General features: G+C 39.8%; 1 protein-coding gene across 3 annotated transcripts in view; it reads right to left on the bottom strand.

Moving 5' to 3' along the window:
- The window catches only part of PEPD (peptidase D), a 137353-nt gene that overhangs the window by 35021 nt on the left and 79157 nt on the right, over positions 1-23175 (bottom strand). For all 3 annotated transcript variants that reach the window (XM_040570807.1, XM_040570809.1, XM_040570808.1), the window contains exons 11-12: positions 18057-18134; positions 955-1103 (exon numbers count right to left, since the gene is read on the bottom strand). In XM_040570807.1, coding sequence (XP_040426741.1) covers positions 955-1103; positions 18057-18134 — 227 coding nt within the window. The remainder of the gene's footprint in view (positions 1-954; positions 1104-18056; positions 18135-23175) is intronic.

Genomic DNA, 23175 nt, shown 5'->3' with positions numbered 1-23175 from the left:
GCACATTGCTATTAAAATGGCAAAATATCTGGTTTCCGTTTGCAGATAAGCTTCAAGTATTATTGCTCCATTCCAAGCTACGCAAATGAACAGTGCTGCTGCCAGCTTGTAAAACAGGAGAATTATGTATGCTCTGACTGGCAATCCAGAAAGCCCGTGCAGTCAGGGTCTGAAGACTGAAAGCTAATGTGGTAAATGTAACGGACAAGTGTGCTTCGTGCATTAAGTACATTTTCCTCAAAGCTGTTCTGTTAGTAATACTGAGAAATGCTCAAGTACCTTCACCAGTGAAATACTGAAGATCACAGAAGCTGCTGGCTCTAAAAGCATTTATTTGCTTCCCCGAAAGCAGAATTGGAAAAAAATAAGATTTTCATGAAGCCAGGCAGTTGTTTCAAATATGAATATGTACACTTGAACAAGCTTGCCTGCAACTTAAAGGCGTAAGTGAAATATCCAATAGCCAGTGCTTTCTAAAGCTTTTAAAGGCTAATTAAGTGTCCTTCCCAAAGGTACACACTCCATCCTCTCTTCATGAGAAGATTTCTATTGAGTTTGTGTGTAAAATACAGAAAATGCTTGAAACAAACTGAAGCATGACACATGTTCACTCAAGCTCTTACTTCATTCTTTGGCATAAGCTTCCTGAAAAGATATCTGCCAGTGTAAACACCAGAGTAACAACTGTCACCACAGTATTTAAGGAATTAAAAAAAAGCGAGAGATTAAAATACCTTTTAAATACTATTAATAGTTGCTTATGTGTTATTTCTTTAAATATTATATGGAGAATGTTGGGTATCATTCACCTACTAAGAGCTGTTTAAATACGGAAATGAGTTTTCTCATCTTGTTCCTTTCCAGCACTTTCTGACATCCAAACATAATTGTCTTGACAGCCTGAACGCTGCCATCAAGCTTGTCAATTCCTGCTGACATGTACAGATCTTTTACCTGGCTTGACTGCTTTCATTACAGCACGTGACGACTTCAGCACCGCTTCGTAGATAGCCCTCTGGTCAGGAGTGAACTTTCCATTTGCAGGGAAGGTGCAGGTGATGTCAGAACCATAGCAGTAATACTCTCCTCCCATATCAAACAGGCTAAAAAGGAAACAAAGGAGAAAGAAATGAAAATTTAATTCCGAGGCAACAGAAGGTATTTCTCTTGATCTGCACTTAAAAATCACCTGCATTTTAACAGTTGGCGACATAATCACCACTTCAATGCTGTTTAAGTAAAATGAGACAACAGTCTCTTGCCTTCTCTCCTGGCTGAAGGGTATTTGCTATATTACATACAGCTTAAATGGACACCTTCACCAGCTGTTCTGGTCCTGGATGGAAACACTGCAAGAACACATGAAGGAAGATAAAAAGCACATGAGGAATCTACTTCCAGGTCTTCAGTTTCAGTTCCTAAGACCTCTTCTCAGAAGAAACGACTTCTTTTTCTTTCCTGAGAAATGCCAGCACCACATAAAGAATCTAGCCTCAAAACTTAACTGAGAAATGTTAATTAAATTATGGCCTTTTGTATGTAAGTGTGTCAAAACACATCTGATAGTTTAAATAAAATGTCCCCAATAAAGGTTGACTGCCACCGCTCACAATATAAACTTTCCTTTACAACAACCGTGCCTAACAGGGCTTAAAGAAACAAGCATTATGGGAAGATCCAAACAGAAAAAAAAAATCAGTAAACTTCTGCATCAGAGGTAGAAAAATATTATAAAGTGCTTTCTTTTATGGGGAAAAATGTTTTACCCTTTGAGAATCATATTTATCCTACATATGTATCCATGACTCCCCACTGATTGCTCAGTTGCCAGAAATCAATCTACAAGAGCAGCAAGAGGGTCTCTATGCCCTTGTGACAACCTGGTTAGACATTTGCAATACCATGCTTCTTGAGCCTACCTGATAAGGCACTGCACTGGTTTCAGCAGGCTCAAAAATTAGCAAATAACCAAATAACCATTTGGACCAAACATTACTTAAGCAAATAACCCCCCAGCTCATCATATATTGATTACAAGAAGGCACATTTTACATATAAGACTTTGGTCTTGACACAGTATGTGTGTGACCTCCTGATTTCTTAGGTAATGAATCACAGTTGGAATCTGCTAATTTGTCTTCCTACAGTCAGCTCAAACAACTGTATGTGACTGTCATCATATGAAGAAATATAGTATTTTTCCTTTGCTGCATTTGAAAACCTTGGTGTTTTCTTCCTCATGCTACTGCTTCACAGCAGGGTCACTTGGACACCACGAGCAGAAGGAAGGGCACTTTACTGCATCACCCTCTCTGTTACTGAGTCCTAATCACAGTAGTAATGAGGAAAACTGTGTTGCATACCTCTGCTCCCAGCCAGCATACATGACGAGGTAAGGATAAGTATAAGCTACCCCAAAAAGTGCTACAGCACTCGGCTGTAAATGTGCACTATTTCCAATGCAACTGCTATTGAAATTAACGGACAAAAATTAAATGAAGGCAATCATGGTAAAACTAAATAGTATTTTAGCAGCATTGAGACTCTTCTTGCTTCATTGCATACACAGACATACACATACTCAATATTTACTAAATATTGAATATTTACTCAAATTTTAAAATCCACCCTGCAGTTTCCTCTGTGAATGAATCTTTGCACTTAGTGCAAGCCCTGCTGGAGTCATCCCCAGCCTCCCCACACTGGGCAAGGTTCACCTACGGAGTGACTTGCAGGACTGGAACTTCAGGAATCAAACCTATGTTTTATAGATGCAGAACTGCTCGAGGTTTAAAGCTACAGGAACAAACTCTCTAGGAGAACATTACAAGGACAATTGCAAAGTTATGTATGTACACAAAGAGCTAATGCAAATGCTCTATATATTCACTTCAATAGGAAATACAGTATTTTGAAACAGAAAGTTGCTAATTGAAAAAAGATACACAGTAGACAGCAAATGTCAGACCCATGGGGTGAAAAAGCAGGATTTGACACCACCATAGCAACTGTAAACAAGCCTAGCCAAACCTCAAAATGAGAAACCCCATCAACACTGTCTAAGTTTTGATTTTATGGTTAGACTTGCTCCTAAAAATAACGAATGATACATACAGAAAATCTAAGGATGCAGAAAACTACTTGCAGCAACTAAGACTCACGTAAGAAGCTGCTAGGCTCTCTAACAGGCCAACCATATACATTTTTTAGTATAGCTACGAATCTTTCAACCTATCCCAAATCAAACCATTTCCGTATCACAAGTTGAGTTTCACCGTGCTTGATGGGATTTACAGTTTTGTGGCCTAACCCAGTCCCATTTACAAATGTAAGTGTCAATGCAGCACGGTCACAGTAAAGTTGTGAACAGCAGCTTTTAAAAGCCCTGGTGCAAGTCTACTGGAAGTTACCATGCCTTCTATATTTTACCTGGAGAACAGTTAATTTGAACTTACCATAGGCAATACACTTCAGCGATTTCTTTTGTACAATTATCAGTGTTTTCTCAGCCCCATTCATCATTTGGTGGTTGTTAAATCGTTGTTAGAGTTACTGGAGCACTAAGTAATGGAAAAAGGCTATTACAAAGCTGATGGTACACCAAAATAAGGCTTGCAAGCCAGGAAGCACCATTTGTTCAGGTTTCTTGGCTTCCAGACAAGAGTAGCAATGAGGGAAGATGATCTTTCAAATTCCACCACAGAGCAATAACACACCATCTAGTCTGTATGCTTCAGTGAAAAAGCATCCAAAACAAACTGTACATCTGGGAGATGTTTTGGCTCTTACTGGGAATTCTATTCCATTTAACTTCAGTTGGGAACATATCCATTAGTTAAAATGTTTCCCAAGACATGGAAATAGCCCAAATATTGTAGCTATCCTGAGGAAATAATGGGAGCCTGAGAAGATCCCAGTTTCATATCTTTGCTTGCCAGGCAAAATAAGTGGTGAAGCACATTTAAGTCTAATAAAATGCATGTGAGCTACTATCTTCTTCTGTAGACTAACTGAAAAAACTTTCTACAAGCAGGTTACTTAAATCCTCATTCCTTGGATAAAATACACTATTTAAATCTGGAATTAGATGGTAACTGTTTGGTAGTAAGAGAGGCATTAATAATGTATTTTAGTGTGCATCAATTGTGCATTCAAAATTAACTGTCTGATGATGCAGTCTTACAAGGGTCATGTAGAGAAACAGCTACTACATGTTATTTGGACTACTATCAAATATAGCAGCACTATAAACAAATTAACTGCACAAATGAAAATAGGCCTTATAGGCATCTTGATCTGCGGCTTACCTTTTAAGGACTGTTTAATGTCAGCTAACATATGCAATAACAGAACTAAGTATCTCCAAACACTATTATTTTATCTAAAAGGGAAATACAAATGGTAGATGTCTAGCAGACTACATACGTTGTCTATTATAAAATTTGTGAGTACAGTTTTTGGTAGAATGAAGACGAATTTCAGCCCAGAAAAACCCTTCTCCCTTTTGCAGGAAGGCTGCAATTGTTAATTGCAGGTTCAAATGCATCCAGAGATGAGGAGCCTGAGGTCGTCAGGTTTCTGAGGAGCCTCAGATGGGAAGGTGGCCAGAGAAGGAGTATTGCTGGTCAGAGAGAGGCGTGCCGCTATGTGTCAAAGTCTTCACTGATGTAGGCTGAACCTGATGAAGTCTTTTATTGCACAGCTGAATTTCTTTCAAAACCTTTACAGAGAAGAGCTAATCTTGCTGTGCATTACTTTGTTGGGAGCAAAGGCAATGAAAACCTACCTGGCTTCATTTCAGGGTGAAAAGTGCAGCGTATATAAGAATACTAAACAGTCAGAAGACCTGAGCACACACTAAAAATTCCATGTTACCATTTCAATTTGTTGTCTAGAATTAGTAAGAAGCAATACTCTATGTAAGAGACACAGAAAATAATATTATAAATTCCTCCTTTTAAACATGGGCAGAGATCTCCTAAGGGAGGCTTCAGTTCTCTCTCTCTCTCTCTCTATATATATATATATTTGTAATCTTTCCTCCCAAACATATTGCAAAATACTTAGATAAAACTAAACAATGCAAAGTATTACAAAAATCAGATAACCTGTCAGTTACTGTACTGACAGAACTACTTGCTTATGTATCATTAATACAACGTTAGCCAACAGGGTCAATAAAAAACATGCCTTCTGCATCTGTTTTAGAATTAACTTTCAAAAATGACTAATTGCATCTCATTCCTCTCACAGGCAAAAAGCCTGACACCACAACTTAAAATCAATTTGTACATAAACCAGTACGAAGTCGAGAAGAAGCAGGAACACACATCCCATGCCACAACCCTGCAACTTGACAGGCACCAAGGGGAGAAAGAAGCGGCCAATCCTGCCTCCTCTGTCAGGAGCATTTCAGCCTGTCCCGGGAGGTCCTGGGGCCACCAGCAGTGGCTCCTCCTCGCCCCAGGGACCTGGGTTCTGCTCCCCGCTGTGGCTACCCAGGCCGGCAGAGCAGAGAAAATACTTCAAGGCTGCTTAAGTCCTGTTGACTTTTAAGGAGAATACAGGCTTGTAAGTCACCGCTGTACTGTAAATGCTACATGACACTATGCACAACAGCTCTCTGCACGTTCCCCTTGAAGTCACTCTGAAACAACACAGATGAGCCTCACAGAACATTGGCACCACAGAATGCAAATTTATAGTTATGTTTTTGGCTTTAAGGCCCAGAAAAATAATAGGTGTTTTGATACTGCTTTCAGCTTTCCAAGCCTCTGATTGTGAAGCATCACAAAACACTGTGTAACACTTCACGTTGGAAAACTGTGGTTCTTTTCTTTATAAAGTCACTGTATACATTTTTTTTTTTCCAAAGTAAAGCATCATCTTCTTCTAAGCATGTTTTTAACTTTTATAGGCTTGCTGACATTTTTATTGTCAAATAATTTGAAACTGCCAGGCAATGAAGCAAATTATGGCCAATATCACAATGGGAAGGAATACTTTATTTGGGGTATCTGAGCCATGTGCACGAATCACTAGTGATCCAACCACCAATCCAACCCAACGACAAGCTCTCACAGGCATTTCTTGGGAAGCCTACAGCTACTTTAACCTAACCCGTAAAATTGTCACCTTGCTGCTCTAGAGAGACGCTCTGCGTGCACAGTCAAAATTGGGTCTCCTCAGGAGAGTTACAGAAACAAATTCATCTCCCTCGGTTAATGCCGCAGAGCCACCACTGCTGTGAGACCCCCGGGGACTCCCCCAGTGCAGCGGGGTGCACGGAGCCCCTGCCGCCTGCTCTCAGAACAAAACCTCCCCTTCCCCCAGGCGGGCTCCTGGACCAGTGATTAGAAAGCTGATACCACTGCGTAGTACTATGCCCTCCTCGTCCCTTGGGTTAAAGGTGCACGGCTATGACTACTGATGCACTTTACTCAGCTACGTTTACTGAGGTTTTAGAGTTCTGAGCCATTATCAACCAAGACGCTGATGAGCACCACGCAGATGAACTGGTGCCAGCCCTGTTCCAGGACAACAGGAACAAATGTACACACAACCTTTTCCTCTTCTTACTGCAATAAGAGCAAGTTATCCCCAGCTGGAGATTTTATTCTGTATGAACTCATCACACTGCTCCGAGTTCGCAGCGAGCACGCTTTGTGCTTTAGACTTCATGCAGCAATTAAATCTTGAAGTAGTCACACACTAACAAAATCTGACTGTTTGGTTAAACACTTCAAGGCAATTTCAAGCTTGAGGGAAATAGGTATTAGTATTTTTATGAGATACGTCTTTGGAAATGTGCCAGGTGATTTGGAAATAGGGTGGCTTAATAGCCAACCACAAGAATAAATTATAGTAAATGATAGCAGAAGTAAGAAAATGGAGAGTTTAAGTGACACACACTTTTTCATCCACTTGTATCATGACTAGCCAAGTATTACCAATTTTAAAAAAACAACCCTGAGTAAGATAACATCACAAAACTCAGTACAGAGCTGGAACAGAATAGGGTAAAGTCCTACCATGCTCGGGAAGCTTTTTTGGAAGAGGTGCTCTGCTCTGTCCAGATTCCATCTGACATGGTACAGAGAGAGCCTGTACTGGCTCTGTCCCAAAGCCAGGCTTGGCTTGTTGATTGTAAGGCCAGCATTTTGTTGGCAACACCCCTGCAGCTTAGAGCAACCTTGGAAAAACGTTAGAGAATATTTTGTGTGTAGGAAATTGGGTTCTGGATAGTCACAAGAAAATATCAGTCTGTTTGTGCAAGTCTTGTGTTCAAGAGAAGATGCTGGAGCCCACACAGGTAATGCAATTAGAGACACAAAATGCCAGTGCAACTATTCTTTGTTACACACATTTTGCTGTGATTTATGTATGGCTCATATTTTCACTTGTCCTCAACTGTCTCTTCATGTCCACCTTCTCCATGGGTTCCCCATATCTGTTCCTTTTGTAGCACTGTCTCACTAAAGGCTTTCCCAGACTACTACAGCTAATGGGAGGCTTGTCTCAACCTTCTCTCAGAGAGATACAAGATATGCAATTAAGCTTTGCTCCAAAAAGGAAAGGCTAAAAAAAAAGATCTGTCTTCACTGAATTTTGAAGGAGAGGAGACTGCATGCCCATGATGCCAACTTCAAGATCCTCAGTGGCTGTGGCAAGAACATACACAAGTCTGGGTTATCAAAAAGTACAAGAAAAAGAGCAGTCAAACAAAAAACCTTCTCCAGGTGTTCGTGCTCTGACTAGGGCTTCCTCTCACTACTACAACAGACAGAAACAGCAGCTCACAGAAGCGGTGCAGCAGCTTGATGCAGAGATGTGCAGCTGCACATGGGTGTGCCATGGTTATGCCCCGAGGTCGCTGAGGAAGGTGCGCCCTTCTGCTCTGCTGCTCCATCTGTATTGCAGAGAAAAAATGGTTTCCTAAACCAACAACAACACCACGTGGGAGTGTCATCTCACTCAGTAATTTGAGCCAAGCAGAAGAATTTCAGATCCATTTATCACAGAGGATATGAAATCTAAATGTCACTGAATTCACTGAATGAGCTGGACGTAGGAGTTGGCTCAGTAAACACACACATTTTAAGATTTTCTGTACTACTTTTGATTCTTTTCACAAACAGGTTGAGAAGGAATTCCTTGCTTTCAATATTTGTCTGTGGAAGAAACTGAAGACAACTGCCGTATGCTTCTGCACTAAATAAACCAATTTCCATGATCGAGGATCGTCCCTCTTTCACCCCCACGCAATTTGCATCAATGTTGCCTTAAAAATGTTTGCCAGAGCAAAGAGCCAAAAAAAAAACCCTTTGATTACCTTTTTCATGGCTAAATTCACCCCTGAGAGCCATCTCCCAGTGTTTCTGGTAAGCAGCTGGACGTCCCCAGTATAGAAAGAAGCATTAGATACAAAAGAGGGATTGGGAACCCAAAGCTAGTATTGCCAGGTTAGGAGAAGGATGAGGCAGCACTTGAGGCTTTATAAGACACAGAAGGCGCAGTGTCTCTACTGCCCGCTTCACACCTCTGCTAGACCCATGCAGGCAATATGCCAAAGGTCAGGCAAACTGTCAGGTAAAGTTCTGACAACTGGATCGCCTTTTTGCTGAATCGATGGTTTTTCCTGGTTTCATTATTGTAACTATTATCCGTTTTTAATTGGCATATTTAGTAAGTGACAGTACTCTCTTTAGCAGAGAATTCTTTGCTGAAAAGTCAACCTAAAACAGAGATGACTGCAAACGTGACACTTTGGCCAGCTGCCACGAGCCTCCATACTGGGAGCGCAGTATCTGGCTGACTTGCTCAAACAAGGAGAAAGGATGTCAGAGCTGCAGGGAAGAGAAGGAAACGTGCAAGGAAAAACCTGTACTGGCAGCTGCACACTTCCCAGTCACACTGAAGAGAACAAACCTCATAAGCTCCTCACCAGAGTATGAGATACCAGCATAGGATAGGAACAAGGCAGCTACTTTTTCAAGTTACCAAAATTTTGCAATTAACTCATACAGTCAATCTCTAGATGTCTAGGGGTGGAAGGTACCTAGTAAAGCTGAACGGCAGAAGTTTGATGTTTCTGCTTCAGGACACCATTCTTAGGTGCTAACATCTGGACTTAGGAGCCTTAGCTTTCAGCTGCCGTTTTTGGACACTCTGACCTGGGCAAACAACCACTGGAGATTACAGGAGTAGGTGAAGTGTCAGACCTCTACTCATTGATCCTTACTGTAAATACTATCAAGTTCTCTTATGTGTGCATGCTTACACACACATGGTCCTGCAAGCAAAAGGTTAAAGCTTCCAATTTTTTCCACAGTGAAAACTGAGACAGTGACCAATGGCACAGGTTCATGTAAGTTTTTATTTTTTATTTTTTTTTTTGGGGGGGGAGCTGTTTTGTTGTTGTTTGTTTGTTGACTTCCTGTAGTTTTTCTTGGGATTGCTCAAGCAACCTCTAAATTATCAGTTTTCAAAAGGAATCCATCAGACAGGGGGTTCAGAATACTGTACAGAAGATGCCAACCAAAGGCAAAAAAAAGAGTTCCTAGTCCTTTCACGGAGAGAAGGTCCAAACGTTCAAGCCAGGCATACAGTAATGAAAGCAGCAACTAGTTCTTCAGAAAAGGAAGCTGATGCTGTCCATCCCTAGATGAGTCTGCTGTCTTGCCAGTAAGAACATTTTTTTCTATTCAGAAAAACAAAACAAAAACACTACTCTTCCTAGCAGCACCTCAAGCTGAAAGTACAGTACATGGCAATGTACAGTTGAAATTAGAAATATTCTTGCTTTAAAGACCTAAATTGGCTCAGCCTAAAAGTGGAGCAGTATTATACCAGAAAGACTCCTTGTGAGGCCCTGGCTCAGAGTCATGCCTCCACCACAGCAATAACAAAGGGCTCCCTGACCAGACACAAGGGAAGAGACCCAACACTGCCGGAACGCAGGGCCTGAGAATTACACCTGGTTTGTGGGGGATACACCAAGGGTGTGCTGGAGATTAACGGCACCTTCACTTGGAGCCATATAGTAGTTTAAGACTCCCTCCACAATTGTATTTTGACCTATATGATTGAGTTCCCCACACCAAGAACAGTAAGAAAGACTTTGCTACTGAAATCTATCCAAGATAAGCAATATCTGTCGGAGTATTTTTTTAAATACTTTACGTGCATCTGTGTTAACAAAGACCACCACAAAAGATGGATTAAACTAAATGGCATTTGTGAATGATCAATATTAAATCAACAGCTATTAAAAAAATACTAAACTGTACCCCACTTGTTTTATTTAAGCAACCCTAGCCAAATCAGTCCAGCAGCAGCCAAAGCAACTTCATGCCCTCAGGTTTCTTGAGACTCTGTTGAGAACGTTAATCTAAAAATATGAAAGATGAATCTCATTTGCAGGTGATAATTTAAAAAATATCATATGCACTACAACATATGAAGACCATCAAATTAAGAAGCAGGCCATAACACGGTATTTAAAGGAAAGCTAAAATTTGTTATAGCAAACATATTATTACTTAGTGATCTCTGCTTTGGCTAAAACGCTTATACATCTCTAACAGCAGGCAACCGCAAAGCCCTGAATTATCCAGATCACACAATCAATTAGAGTACTATTGCCAATTCTAGCAAATATACTTTTCTATATTTAATCAAATCAATTTTTGTAGATTAGCATAAAATTAATATAGTCTATAGGTACAACAGGAAGGAAAATACCTACACTTGATGAAAATAGTAAATGCTACTCAAACCAGAGGAATCAAGCCAAAGGAATTATTTCAGAAATGGATAGCCAGTTGATTTTGCAATCAACCAGTAAGTAGTAGCAATTTACTTTGTATTATTATTAGAAACAAAACCATAACTAACAACAAGTTGTTTCAAAACTGCAGACTGAAAGGTTAAAGCTAACCATAATTTTTGCATATTATTATAGTACCAAACTTCAAAATGCATAAAAAATGTACAAGGGCAAATGAAAATACTAGCCTCACCTACGTAAAATAGATGAGCATTTACATCTGACACATTAATATCCTGGGATCTTAAAAGCAGTGCTTTCAAGAAGTAATAAATACAATATTTTGTTCCGTAGGATAAATTGTTTTAATAGCAGACAATGAAGTACTTGGGGGTGGAAAAGGGAGGACTTCTATTATCTGATGCAAAAAGATTGGTCAGTTCCTGCTTTTTAATGCAACATTGCCCCCACCTGGACAAATGCAGTTTAGTTTATAGGCTGGCATTAGTACCATAAAACTTTGTAAAACAGTGTAAATTCCACTTGGAAAAGAGTCACAACAAACTTCTCTGTGTGCAGTATACTTTTTCTTTAAGCTAACCTGTCTTTTAATTGAGTAGTTGAAAGTCTTCTTGATATTTTCCTGAAACATATGATAGCTCCAGTACTCACAAAAAGTTCTTTCATCTTACACGCTTACTCATTCCTGCAAAAAAATGAACAATGCATTTTTCTACAAATAAAACTGAATAATACTAAGGGAAATATACTGCTAGTTTCAAGGAAGTATGTATACTGTGTATGCATATTGTGTGCATATGTAAAAGATGTATGCACACAGCTTATATAGAAAATGACAGCTCTTTTGATTCTAGAAACCTCTATACTACGCTTTCAGATCAAAAATAGGTAAAATTAGAAAAGTAACATTTTAGTGAATAGAAGACCTTGTCTTTATGGATAAACATAGACAACTGGATTTGACCAGCTCTTGTAACACGCAACTTTCTTTTGCAATGTTCTTTGTACACCTCAGAGTGATCGACAACTCCGGAAGATCTAAAAATGGTCCTTCATATCTTTAGAGTAATTAAATGATAAAGACCCCTGAAAACTTAGTATCTTCCCTGTTTCACCCAGAAAAATATGTCTTAACTACTTATATATGCAGTCAAGCTCCCCATAACAAAGCTTCTGAAATGACAAGAAAAGGAGCACTAGAAGTTAAAACAGGATCTTCTGAGAGCACCAGAAATTATAATATTAACATATTTATAAAAAGGCACATAGGAGTGTCAAATAGAAGGAAGCAAGCACAAATTTAGCGCAACATAAGTGGAATGCACATTACATGCAAAGACAATGCTCCTGGATGGTGCTGAGCCTTTGCTCTGGTAAGTATCCAATATCAAAACATTGCCGGCATCAAACCATGGGTCAATACTTAATTCCTTCCAGAGAGCATTTATTTTAGTGCCCCCTGGTGTCAATATTATCCCTTTTATTATTTAACTGGCATTAGAATACTAAGGAAAGAAGTATTCCTCAGAGTTAAATTATTCCAATAAAATCTTTTTGCAATGCTAGATTGCCTTCCATGTGCCCAGCTCCACTATTTGACTAACCAAATAACAATACCTGCCAATACAGCCAAGACACATTTGGAACATCTCACGTAGATGCATTAGGCTACAATTACACTTCTGTATCAGAATGTAAAACAGATTTTGTGGCACTAATAAAACTTTTCTAATGTTTAAATTCTGGTACCCAAATGCAATAAAACTATTTGCAAGTAAAATTTGTTTTCCTCACATCACTGGTGGGTCGCCAAAATAGCCGTGAACCTTTGCAGCAGGAAATATCCTGCTCCACCAAAGATACCCTATTCTTTCCAATGCTTTCATTACAATCAGTGAGCTTAAATCTGAGAGTGTTCAAAGAAACAGTCAAATAAATTGAATGACATCATTTGATGATCGAACCTGTTTCTGCCGAAACTCTTCAAGTTAGTTTCGGTTTAAAAACAGATAGGCCCACTGTGAATACAAGGTTAATGGTATCTCTCTCTCAGGTCTGCTGCACTTCATGGGCAGTAGATGCTGTCCTCCCATTATTTATGATTTCACCCAAGCCCTCTTAATACATTACACAGCGGGACTCCCTGTAGGGGAGTACCCTCTGGGCAATCCCCGTTGCTGCAGCTGGGCCCTGGGCCCACTGGGGACCCGCAGCCACGGTGCCCGTCCACAAGGTGCATGGAGCTGACACAGCGCAGGGCCTGCGTAGACAGGACTGTGCCAGGCAGCAGGGAGATCTTCCTTAAGATCCTGACTTAGGAGGGTATTTCAAAGTGTTAAACACGCCAGTTGCTTCAGAATATACAATTATATTCAGCATTTTTCGAAGAATGGACCAACTAACTACCAAAAAAGGTCATCAAGTGCTAAAAGGTCAGTAAACTTGCCAACAAAAGTTGGTTTAATAAGTGCTGAATTTACCCTGAAAAATTTGTCAGAAGCCATGAAAGACAGAGACCTGCAACTCAGGACGTGTGCAGAAAACCATCTCAGGTAATAGCCGTATCTATTTCAGTGACATCTGGGGTCAGGCTTATTTTCTCACATTTCTGTTACTTAAGCAAGAGCTTCATCATGAAGGATTAATCTTTATTTTAAGATCATAGAAGCATTTTGTATTTGTCAAATGTTGCAGGAGCCCTGCTGATCAATCGCAATAAAACAATCAACTCCTGACGTGCCTTCAGCACCGCAGCAATGGCAGGAATCAACAAAGGCAGGTGGCACGAACCGCGAGGCAGCGAAGTAAATGCAATAAACTATCATTTTCCCAAATGCCTTCTCAAAATCAAAATGTAACATACACATTTCAGGTTTGGCACCTCTGAGGGTTCCTACAACAAAGCACCAAACCACAAAGGTGAGGACAGACGTTTGTCTGGCCCCACACTCCCCAAGCTGCACCCCACCTGTGCCGATGGCCGGTTTTCTCCTTTCCCCACAGCTATGATGTGGCTCCACGCGACAGCACTGGTAGGGCACAAGGAAGAACCCAATGGGCTTTGTTTCCTTCTTCTTTAAGGAGTAGATTTTCAGAAGATGCTGATTTGTTGAGACCGAAGCTTTCACAGAAACACTGTGGCTTCAACTGAATTTTTCATGAAAGATACTTCCCAGGTCAAGTCCTAACTTCCAGCCGATCTCTGAGATCGATCTGAGGAGAGCTGAGACCAGAGACTTCCGTGTCCCGTGAGGGCTCTCCAACTACTGAACCAATCTCTTCCCCTAGTCTGAACAAACACAGAATAGCTGCAAAAGGAGAGCTTGTGAGAAACTGGCCCAGGAAGCAGGAGTAACACCAGGTACACCGCTTGACAGACAGGACCCTAGGTGCTTATTTGCGCCTGATTTGTGCATAGCAGGGTGTCAGATCTTCCTGCTAAACTTTAAAAGACCTGTTGTTATCTAAACTGGGTTGGTAGAGGTGGTGGAGCTCCAAAAATCACTGGAAAATAGGTTGTGGTTACTTCCCGACTCTGACCCTGATGGAGGCCTCTCGTGAACAGGACAGGAGATTGTAAGCTAGAACTGCTTATGGCTCCACTTTCCAAATTACAAAACATAGCCACAGCCTCACCACAGAAACAGCAGGCGTCTTAGCACGCAACGCATATGCAATACCTTGAGATAATGCAGTAAACCTCAACCTTGGGCTCGGTTTCTATCTGAGCTGTCACAGGTTTAAGATGACATAAGAAAATCAGTATTTGTATCTTAGCCTGGCCATGTGACAGCACTGTAGACATCTGTAATAGTGATTTTTAACATTTTGAGCAGAAGAGTTTATTTAAATGTAATACCAAGTGAACGGGCAGAGTGCACAGTGCTGTGATTCACAAGGGTGCTCAGCCTAGCAATTTATCTGCATGACCTCTCTGACCACGGAGATAATAGACGCTTGCTTAGGAAAAGTGTTTGTTTTAGATCATGTTGACCATACTCATTTACATGTCCACTACATAGATGTTATATGACATGAATTATTTATGTAAAACACTGACTTGCCATAATTGCAATATTTACATTTAATATCAGTTCAGTGCTTTGCACATGCCTATTGAATACTGAAACCCTAAAATACTGATTTCTATGTCAACGGTAATTCTTCGTGTTAGCTATTTCATTTTTAATATTTAATAGACTGAAAATGACAGCCCTGCTTAGGAAGACAGTCCATATTAAAAAGAAGTGCTTTACAGTCCCTGTCTTGTACTGAGGTCATCTAGCACAGAAGCTGTACCTATAAAAATGTGGATTATTATGCAATATTGGCAATTCAATACTATATCAGTTTCTTACAGAAATAAACCCACTTCATGTAGATTAATTATCAAAAATGAAAGTCATAAAATCAGTGTTCTAGATATGACTTTTTAATGAGAGGTCTGAGTAACAGTCTAAAAATAATTTTTTAAAAATTGCAATACCCCAAGTATTTTTGCCTATGATCTCTTGTTGATACCAGCAAATCCTTGTAACTAATATTCTTCAAAGAGCAAACAAAGCATGTAATCGAGTGTTTGAAACAAGCAAAACACTAGTCTTACAAATTATTTTTTTCTAATATTCAGGTGCTGTTGATGTATTTACTGACAGCTACTGCATTGTACTACTTAGCACATAAAAAACCCAAGCTGCACGTTTCTGCAAAACTCTTGAATGTTTTTCATATCAAGTAAATCATTTCAAGAAAAAGACTTGAAATTCTACTGAATAATTTAATAAAAACCACACCAAGTACCCAATCTTCTGATTCTATTATTCCATTATTCTATGGAGTTGTTACATTTGATTTATACCCAAATTACTGGCAGAAGCAGAAATAACCCTTTAAACACTTCTTTTTCACCAAAAGTGAAGTTGCTTTTCCTTATGTTCAGGGAAGAGACTAAAACTATCCAACAGAGGGCTCCCAGTAGCTATTCAAAAGCTTAATTGAGAGTCAAACACATGAACTCTTAACATATACATGCAAATCAGCATGCTGTCATTTTAACAACCTATTCTGTATGCACTATAGGCACGCCTACACCCAAATTATAAATTTGTAAAAGCACACAGTAAAATCACCCAGGAAGTTCCTTGTGATAATTTGTATTCTACTGAAGTAAGTTAGCATGGCTTCTTTAAACTGTGGAAAATGAGTATATTTTTAAATAGTCTTCATACGAATGCAATTACATTTTTTTTTTTTTACTTCTTTACATGCACTTGAGAAAAATGCTAATAAAATTGTGCGTGGAGCACAGTTTGGCTGCCACCTGCCTATCGGACAGGGCAAGAGGCAGGGGCAGAGACTCCAGCCTCAGTAGGCACTTGTGCACTCAGAGAAAGGGCTCCTGCAAGGGGCTGGTGGGAAAGGAACAAAACTTACTCAATACACTTGCTAAGAGCTGGGTCCCGAACTACTTGGGACATCAGCAGCTGCTCAGACAGAGCTATACCAAGGCATGGTTAACACAACACAGTGCTGGAGACTGGCCAGTGAGCAGGAGGCTTATCTTGCACCCCAGTGAGCACAACCAGGCTAACCTTGTCATCCTGTTCTTCCACTAGGAAAGAAAGGGTTAGGTCAAGCTGATCTGAGCACCTACTTGCTAAGAGCCAATCTACACCTGACAAACTTGATCTAATCAAGACGTGAGGCTGGACCATTTCAGGAAGAGGGTATTTCAAACTGGGTTAATCCTTGCTTTCCTTGTTGAGATGGCTACGATGTGGAGCTGCTGCCTGCAAGAGCTTCTATTTATATACGTCAGCTGTGAGTTCTCCCAGCAATATTATCCCCCTCACTGTTTAAATGCCTTGATTTTACGTACAGGACATCTTAATACATTGTGGTGTATCTTCTCTCAGTAACATAAGCTGTGATTTCCTGTAGGCTACACGCTGTCTTTTTTTGCAAATGTAATCAAATGTCACAGTCAATACAGACCCATGTTGGTGTGCCCGACCTGTTCAAAAGAAACCTCATAGGATATTACCTATCCAAAGACAATGTGATCAATAAGTCAAAGCTATTATACAGCAATAAATTAACATTAGTATTTGATTGGTTTGGTAAACTATTCACCACAGATGAATATAATACATAAACTATTGTACAAGAAGCTTTTAAAGATTTTTTACAGTATTAAAAAGAAATTACATATCTGTAATTAAATGCACTCTGCAGTCTCTGTAGATGTACCAGCTTTTTTTAAAAAAAACTTTTGAGAACCTTGAGAACCAATTTGTTTCCCACAACAGCTTCTGAGCCTATGATAATACTCATTTGCTTTCCTCCACATCTTTATATCCAACTGTGAAAATACATACCTGCAGTCTCTTTGCACATGCTACAAAAGTAATCTAATACATATCCTCCACTAAATATCTGTGATTAACTCCTCCAGAACTAGTTTTGTCCTTTTACAAATGCAGGCTTTTTGATCAAAGTCCTTGGAGGTGAAGTACAAAAGCTATATTCTGCTATGCTACACACCACACAATTAGGTTTGTCTTGAAATTTATAGTAACGTCTTTGGTGATTTTATTCACACTGCTTTTATCTGCAGCGATACTACAAAGCATGTGGAATGTAATACAAGTGGAGAGAAATGTGTGGTATTTGCAATCATATTCTTGCAATGCTAAATTCTACGGATTTTTTTTTTTTTTTTTTTCGTTTTTGGCACAACGCAGGACTAGAAGCACCCAGACCTAACATGAACTGAGCTGAGTTTGATCACCTCTCATGTTCAAAAAGTCCACTTTCAGGCTAGGGTGTCTGGGTGCATGAAGACAGTTGGAATATATCATCTATATTACAATTTTATGCCATTTTTCTTAAAAGTAGTGAACACCCTCTCAACCCCCAACCATCAGAGCTGAGGTTTGGATCTGAATTTCAAAAGCAAAATTAGATTTCAATTTTTGCAAGTGCCCTTATTTAAAATACAGCCATTCTTAAACTAAAATCTATAGTGCCTTTGGAACAGAGCAGTTTGAAAACAATATCCCATTCCCCTTAAACTGGAGATAAAGATATACAGGACCTTTGGAAGAAACCAGAATAGCCTGGCATGCAATATTACATGATGTTTTAAAGATTAGATCTTTTCTCCTTATGCAGCCACCATTTTACTAATTAAGTCCAAGAGTACATATATTGAAACAAAGCCAGCAGTGTAACAAAAACACCAGACAAGCTCTAATCCTTTACTTACCACAAGTCTCCATCTTCAATAGTCTTATCATTTGGGGCTCCAGCGTGCCCATAGTGTAGAACAGATGAGTTCTCCCCACTGATAGGTAAAAAGAAAATTCAGCATAATTAATGCAAGAAGAAACATTAAAACACACAACATGAGAAGGAACATTGTAAATGTGACATTGTAAACATGTAAACATCAGTGACTTTGTATATTAAGCATGAAATTTTGCAGTCTGTGAATACTGCCATAGAATCTGCCAAGTCATTGGCTAAGATAACATATTCTGCATCTCACTCAGCTGAAATAGGTACAGAATAGGCGTTTTGCTATTCTGGCTGCAAGATGTGACCTTTCCACAGAAGGAACTCGGCACAGTTCATATAAATACTTCCCACATCCATGAAAGTGTCAAGGAAGCAATTATGTAAGTGTAATTTTTCAACCTGTACCCATTTATTTCATTCTGGATTTTTTTTTTTAATTATTGATACATTTCCCTACTTAAGGTTAAATATTCTGAAGCATAAAAGACAAGTTTCCTCTGGAGAAAAACATGAAGTGTTTGAAATGCTTTACGAGATATTGGGGCTGGAAAAAATCAGCTGTCCAAGTAAACAGTTCCAGTTCACCTCTGGCATGGCTATGCATGATCTCTGCTGGAATGAATTCACTGCACACTGCTAGGGGAACATTTGTGATGTGTAATGTCAGCAGTAATATCTGGCACAAAACCCACCACTCTATTTTCATCTCTTATTAAAATCACCTTATAAAGAAAAGATTTTTATTCCTGAAAACCCTTTAGACTAAACTGCTGATTCACAGGAATAAAACATCTCCAGAGAAAGATGGACCTTTGTTCTGCACTTCTAAAGCTCCGTGATCCATTCAGTGACCTATATTTGGTCTTGGCATCCCTCTCTTGTCTACTGTTTTTCCTCCAGGTCTAGCAAACGTCAGTTAAAAGACAGGTAAAGATCTCAAGCTCTACCTATTTTCCTTTTACTATTCTCCTCAGACAGATGTTCTCTCTCTTCAAAAAGCTAGAAAAATTATATCATATCCAAAAATACATGTGTTGGAACAGGGTTGCTGTGGCATCACTCTGACCCCTCAAGATTACTTGCCAGTCTATCTCACTCTTTATCAAAGCCGTATTGGTCATCCTGTTCAAATTTAATTCTTTCAGTTATGATGGCAGAACAGCTTCCTATTTTAGGTGGAAGGAATCAGAGGCTCAATTTCAGTGAATCTTGTTGTACCTGACGTCAATGTGCCATCTGACATACATCTCATATTAGATTTCCGATACGTGCAATTACAAACCCAGTAAATACGCACTGTATCCAGAAAGAGCTTACCTTCAAGATACATTCACAGTACTTGTGATCATTTAGATGTATAACTGACTATTAATTCATTCAAATATAACAATTCCATAAGCAAGGATTATGGAGGAGAAAGCAGATGCCTTCTTAAATTTCCAAAGGCTCTCAATCCAAAGGGCTGGATCATGTCAATAATTTCAAAGTAGTAACATTTTCTCTATTTTTTAGCAAGTAGGAAATCAGTACATACTAAGGCAGTGAGGGACAACATTTCAGAATCGTAGGAATGATCTTCTGACAGGAAGTGTATTTCTTATACAACATCGAAGGGAAAAATTAAAGTTGCTAAATCAAGAGTTAAAAAAAACCCACACAATTAAAGCTGTGACAGATTTGCTTTGTAATGTTAGTCCAATGGCGTAAGCACATTTTTACAACTGGCTAGTAGCTGGCTGCTTTTTGCTTCCTGGCTGCCTGAGCTGAGAACCTACTCTGTCATGCAGATAACTAAAAACAGCCCCGTAAAACCTGCATACAAGATGAAGACACAAGTGAGCCTCCTTCTGAGATTTCCTGTCTCCTGGGCATTTGTGGAATAGTTCCTTTTGGCCACAATTGCAGCTTTCCATGCCAGGACACTTTCAAACTTAGTTTGCTCTGCATGAAAAAAAATTATAACTGGACAATAGAGTGTAATCCACAGAAAGGCCTTCCGTGTCAGGCTACATGTATGGCAAGAACTGGGTTTCCAGCCATAGCCTTCTGCTTCCACAGGCAGCTGACAGCAGCACAGACAGCTCCTGCCTCTGCTTTAGTCCATCAGCATTGACAAGAGGATGCAGCATCATGTGCTGCCTGAGGAACTGCTTCCCAGGTGGAGAGCTATGATTCAGGGGAGGCAAGGAGGGAGCACTTGGAAGCAACTGGAATGACCTTGGTGCTATGTGTGACACTGTTTGTGAATCCACATGCTTGGTTTTTAAGGAAAAACACAAAAATAAAACATTCCCTTAAGTGGCATCCACACATGCTCCACAGCAGTTTGTCAGGATTTTAGCTAGATATACTATTCCTTATCTCTTTCTAAAAATAGGAATAAAGGAATAGAAGCAGTTAGCATATGCATGCATTTATGATCAACTTAAAAAAAAAATTATTATGAGGCTTAAGGGCATGACTTCATGCTAACATATTTGCAGATAACTTGTTTACTTATCATCATATGCTGGCACTCTCAGTGTTATATATCATACCAGCTGCATAAACAAGTCATATATTCAAATATGAGCACTGCACGAATGTTTTCAACAATTGGCATTCCAAATACAAAGATGAGGGATTTCCTTAACACAGTTTAACGTAAAGGTTTTAGTTTACAAAATATTTCTGTAAGGTTTGGCACCAACTGTTACAGAAGATGCATGAAAATCTGTTTTTCTCTGCCGTTACTTAAGCATTAAGCAGCACAATCTTTCTTGGCATTGGAAACTCCCTATCTTTCATGCAAATCTTGGCTCTGTAGCATAAATGGGATTGTACCACAGAGAGAAGCAGCTGGTGTGGATGACCAGATACCCACACCATATGCATTTCACTGTTTTTGTCTGAGGCGATCGGGGTGAGAGATCTGTTTACTTCAGGCTGGCTCTAGGCAGGCCCCACGGACTGAATGCCCGTTAGCAACTGAGGCACAAGAGAGCTGCTCCCAAAAGCTCCCCCAGTTGTTTGTCACCCAAAAGAAACCCACAGCATGCACTCCAGGACTGGTCCCCAGCTCAAACCGAAGCCCCATAGGAGGGCAGGTGGGAGCTCTCACCTCAGAAAGGCAGGGTTGGCCTGGGTTACTGCACCCGTATGGCCACCTCCCGCCTGCTGCTGCCGGGAGGTGCACGTCAGACCTCCCTCACGGGAAGCACCTTTACCTCTGCCTCAAGATGGAGGCAGGGAAGACACTTTAGGAGCAGGGTCACAGAAACTTCACTGCAGTGATGCGTACCCACAAGGTAAATGTTGCAGCTAACCAGGAATTGCTTGTAATGATTGTCTGACTTTCAAGGGGGCTTCAGAACAATTAAAACAACCCCCCCCCCCCCAACCCCCAAGCACTGGCAAAGCCAACAAGCCTTCCTGTAAAAGCTATTTCTTTTCTTTCCAAGGAGTAACAGTTGAAAGGCCTCATGTCAGAGTGCCAAAGCTGGGGTTTCAAATGAGGTGCTGTGGGGAGGTGCTGACCATGGGGAGCTCCACTGCCTTCCTGGAGGCCAGCACACCTTCGAAAACCACCACACGTGGGGATGTCAGTGCCTGCCTTCAGGCAGCCCAACTGAAAAATACTACAAGAGTTTTCCACATATCTATTTTTATTCCTTTAACAATTTGCCTCTAACTGGTGCCAGACATGTTTGTTGCAGAAAGAATTACGTGAAGCAGCAGAAAAGCTGCAAATTAACACCACTGAGAATGCAAACGGGAGGAAGAGATTCAGATTGCTAGGGAAGGAAAAAACAGCCCCCAAAATACATTTTAAATCAGAAAGCTCTGAAAACGAAGGAGCAGAAGAAAGAAAGAAGAAAAATGTCAGCAATATTTTAAGAACAGAATTAAACTGAGTATCAAACATAAGAAAAAGTGCAGCTAATAGCTCTACATTAAGAACTAAAGAAAAACCAATAGACCATGAACTAAACAAGCAAACTATTTCCATCAGGTTTTAAATAATAGAGTCAATCTAGTGGGAAGCATTAACAGCCTTCTCTCCACTTTTTCATTTAAGAGATTAATTTTTTTTAAAGTTGGATTGAAAAAGAAGGAAAAACATATTCAGTAAGTACCCTAACCTTATCCAAAAAGCTTTATTTATGATGATCCTCAGACAGAGGAACATGTTTTATTGGACTGCATTATTTGTAATCACTGTTATCACCTGGTGAGAGCTGTAATCTGCCTAGAGACATCTATCTAGAAGATCTGAACCTACACCTAAGATGGCACAACATCAGGTAGCAGCTGATCACAGCCTCAGTGCTGGTTGCAGAGATGCTGGTGCCTTGTCACCAGTGGGTGCCATTCATTGTAGGGTCACAGGATGCACCATGCGTGTAACTTAACCTTTCTTTTCCTCTCTAAAAATGGCTATTTGGTACACTAAGGCACTGCAATAAAAAGTTCATTAGCATTTAAACACTACTCTGAAGTCAACACTTTGGAAATTAGTATTAAATATATCCGATTATGTTTACCAGTACTACTATTCTTATTTAATTGCACTTATGCGACATCTGTTTGCACTTCAAACCACTTACAAGTTGACAATGTTAGAAAGCATTGCTAACTGCAGGACTAACCTAGCTAGGTGATGACCAATAGTAACACTAACACGTGTGTTATTATTCTCAACTGATTGGAGAGTGAATATATAGAAGTGAATACATAAAGCATACTTAGTCACACCAACTATTCAGTAACTGTCTCCTGAAGAGTGCAAACACTGGACCGAGACAGCAATAAATGCATGCACTCAAAGCGTACCAAGTGATTTCTGCCTGAAATACAGTATCTATTACTCTTGTTTTCTGGTTTAGTGAGCATCTTTCTTAAAACCTGAATAGCAAACATATTTTAATTAAAAACATGACTCTCGTCTATGGAAATTATTATCAGGCCCGTACCTAAAAAGAAAGATCCTGTCAAAATATCACACTTTTAAGTGCTGGGAAAACAACAGAACTCAGCATGAATAGAATAATACATAAACTATTCAAAAACCTTAATTGCAAAAGCTATTTTTAATCTCAAATGTAGTT

Source organism: Cygnus olor, chromosome 12, assembly GCF_009769625.2.
Source record: "Cygnus olor isolate bCygOlo1 chromosome 12, bCygOlo1.pri.v2, whole genome shotgun sequence".
NCBI lineage: Eukaryota > Metazoa > Chordata > Aves > Anseriformes > Anatidae > Cygnus > Cygnus olor.
This window is presented reverse-complemented; position numbering and strand designations above follow the sequence as displayed.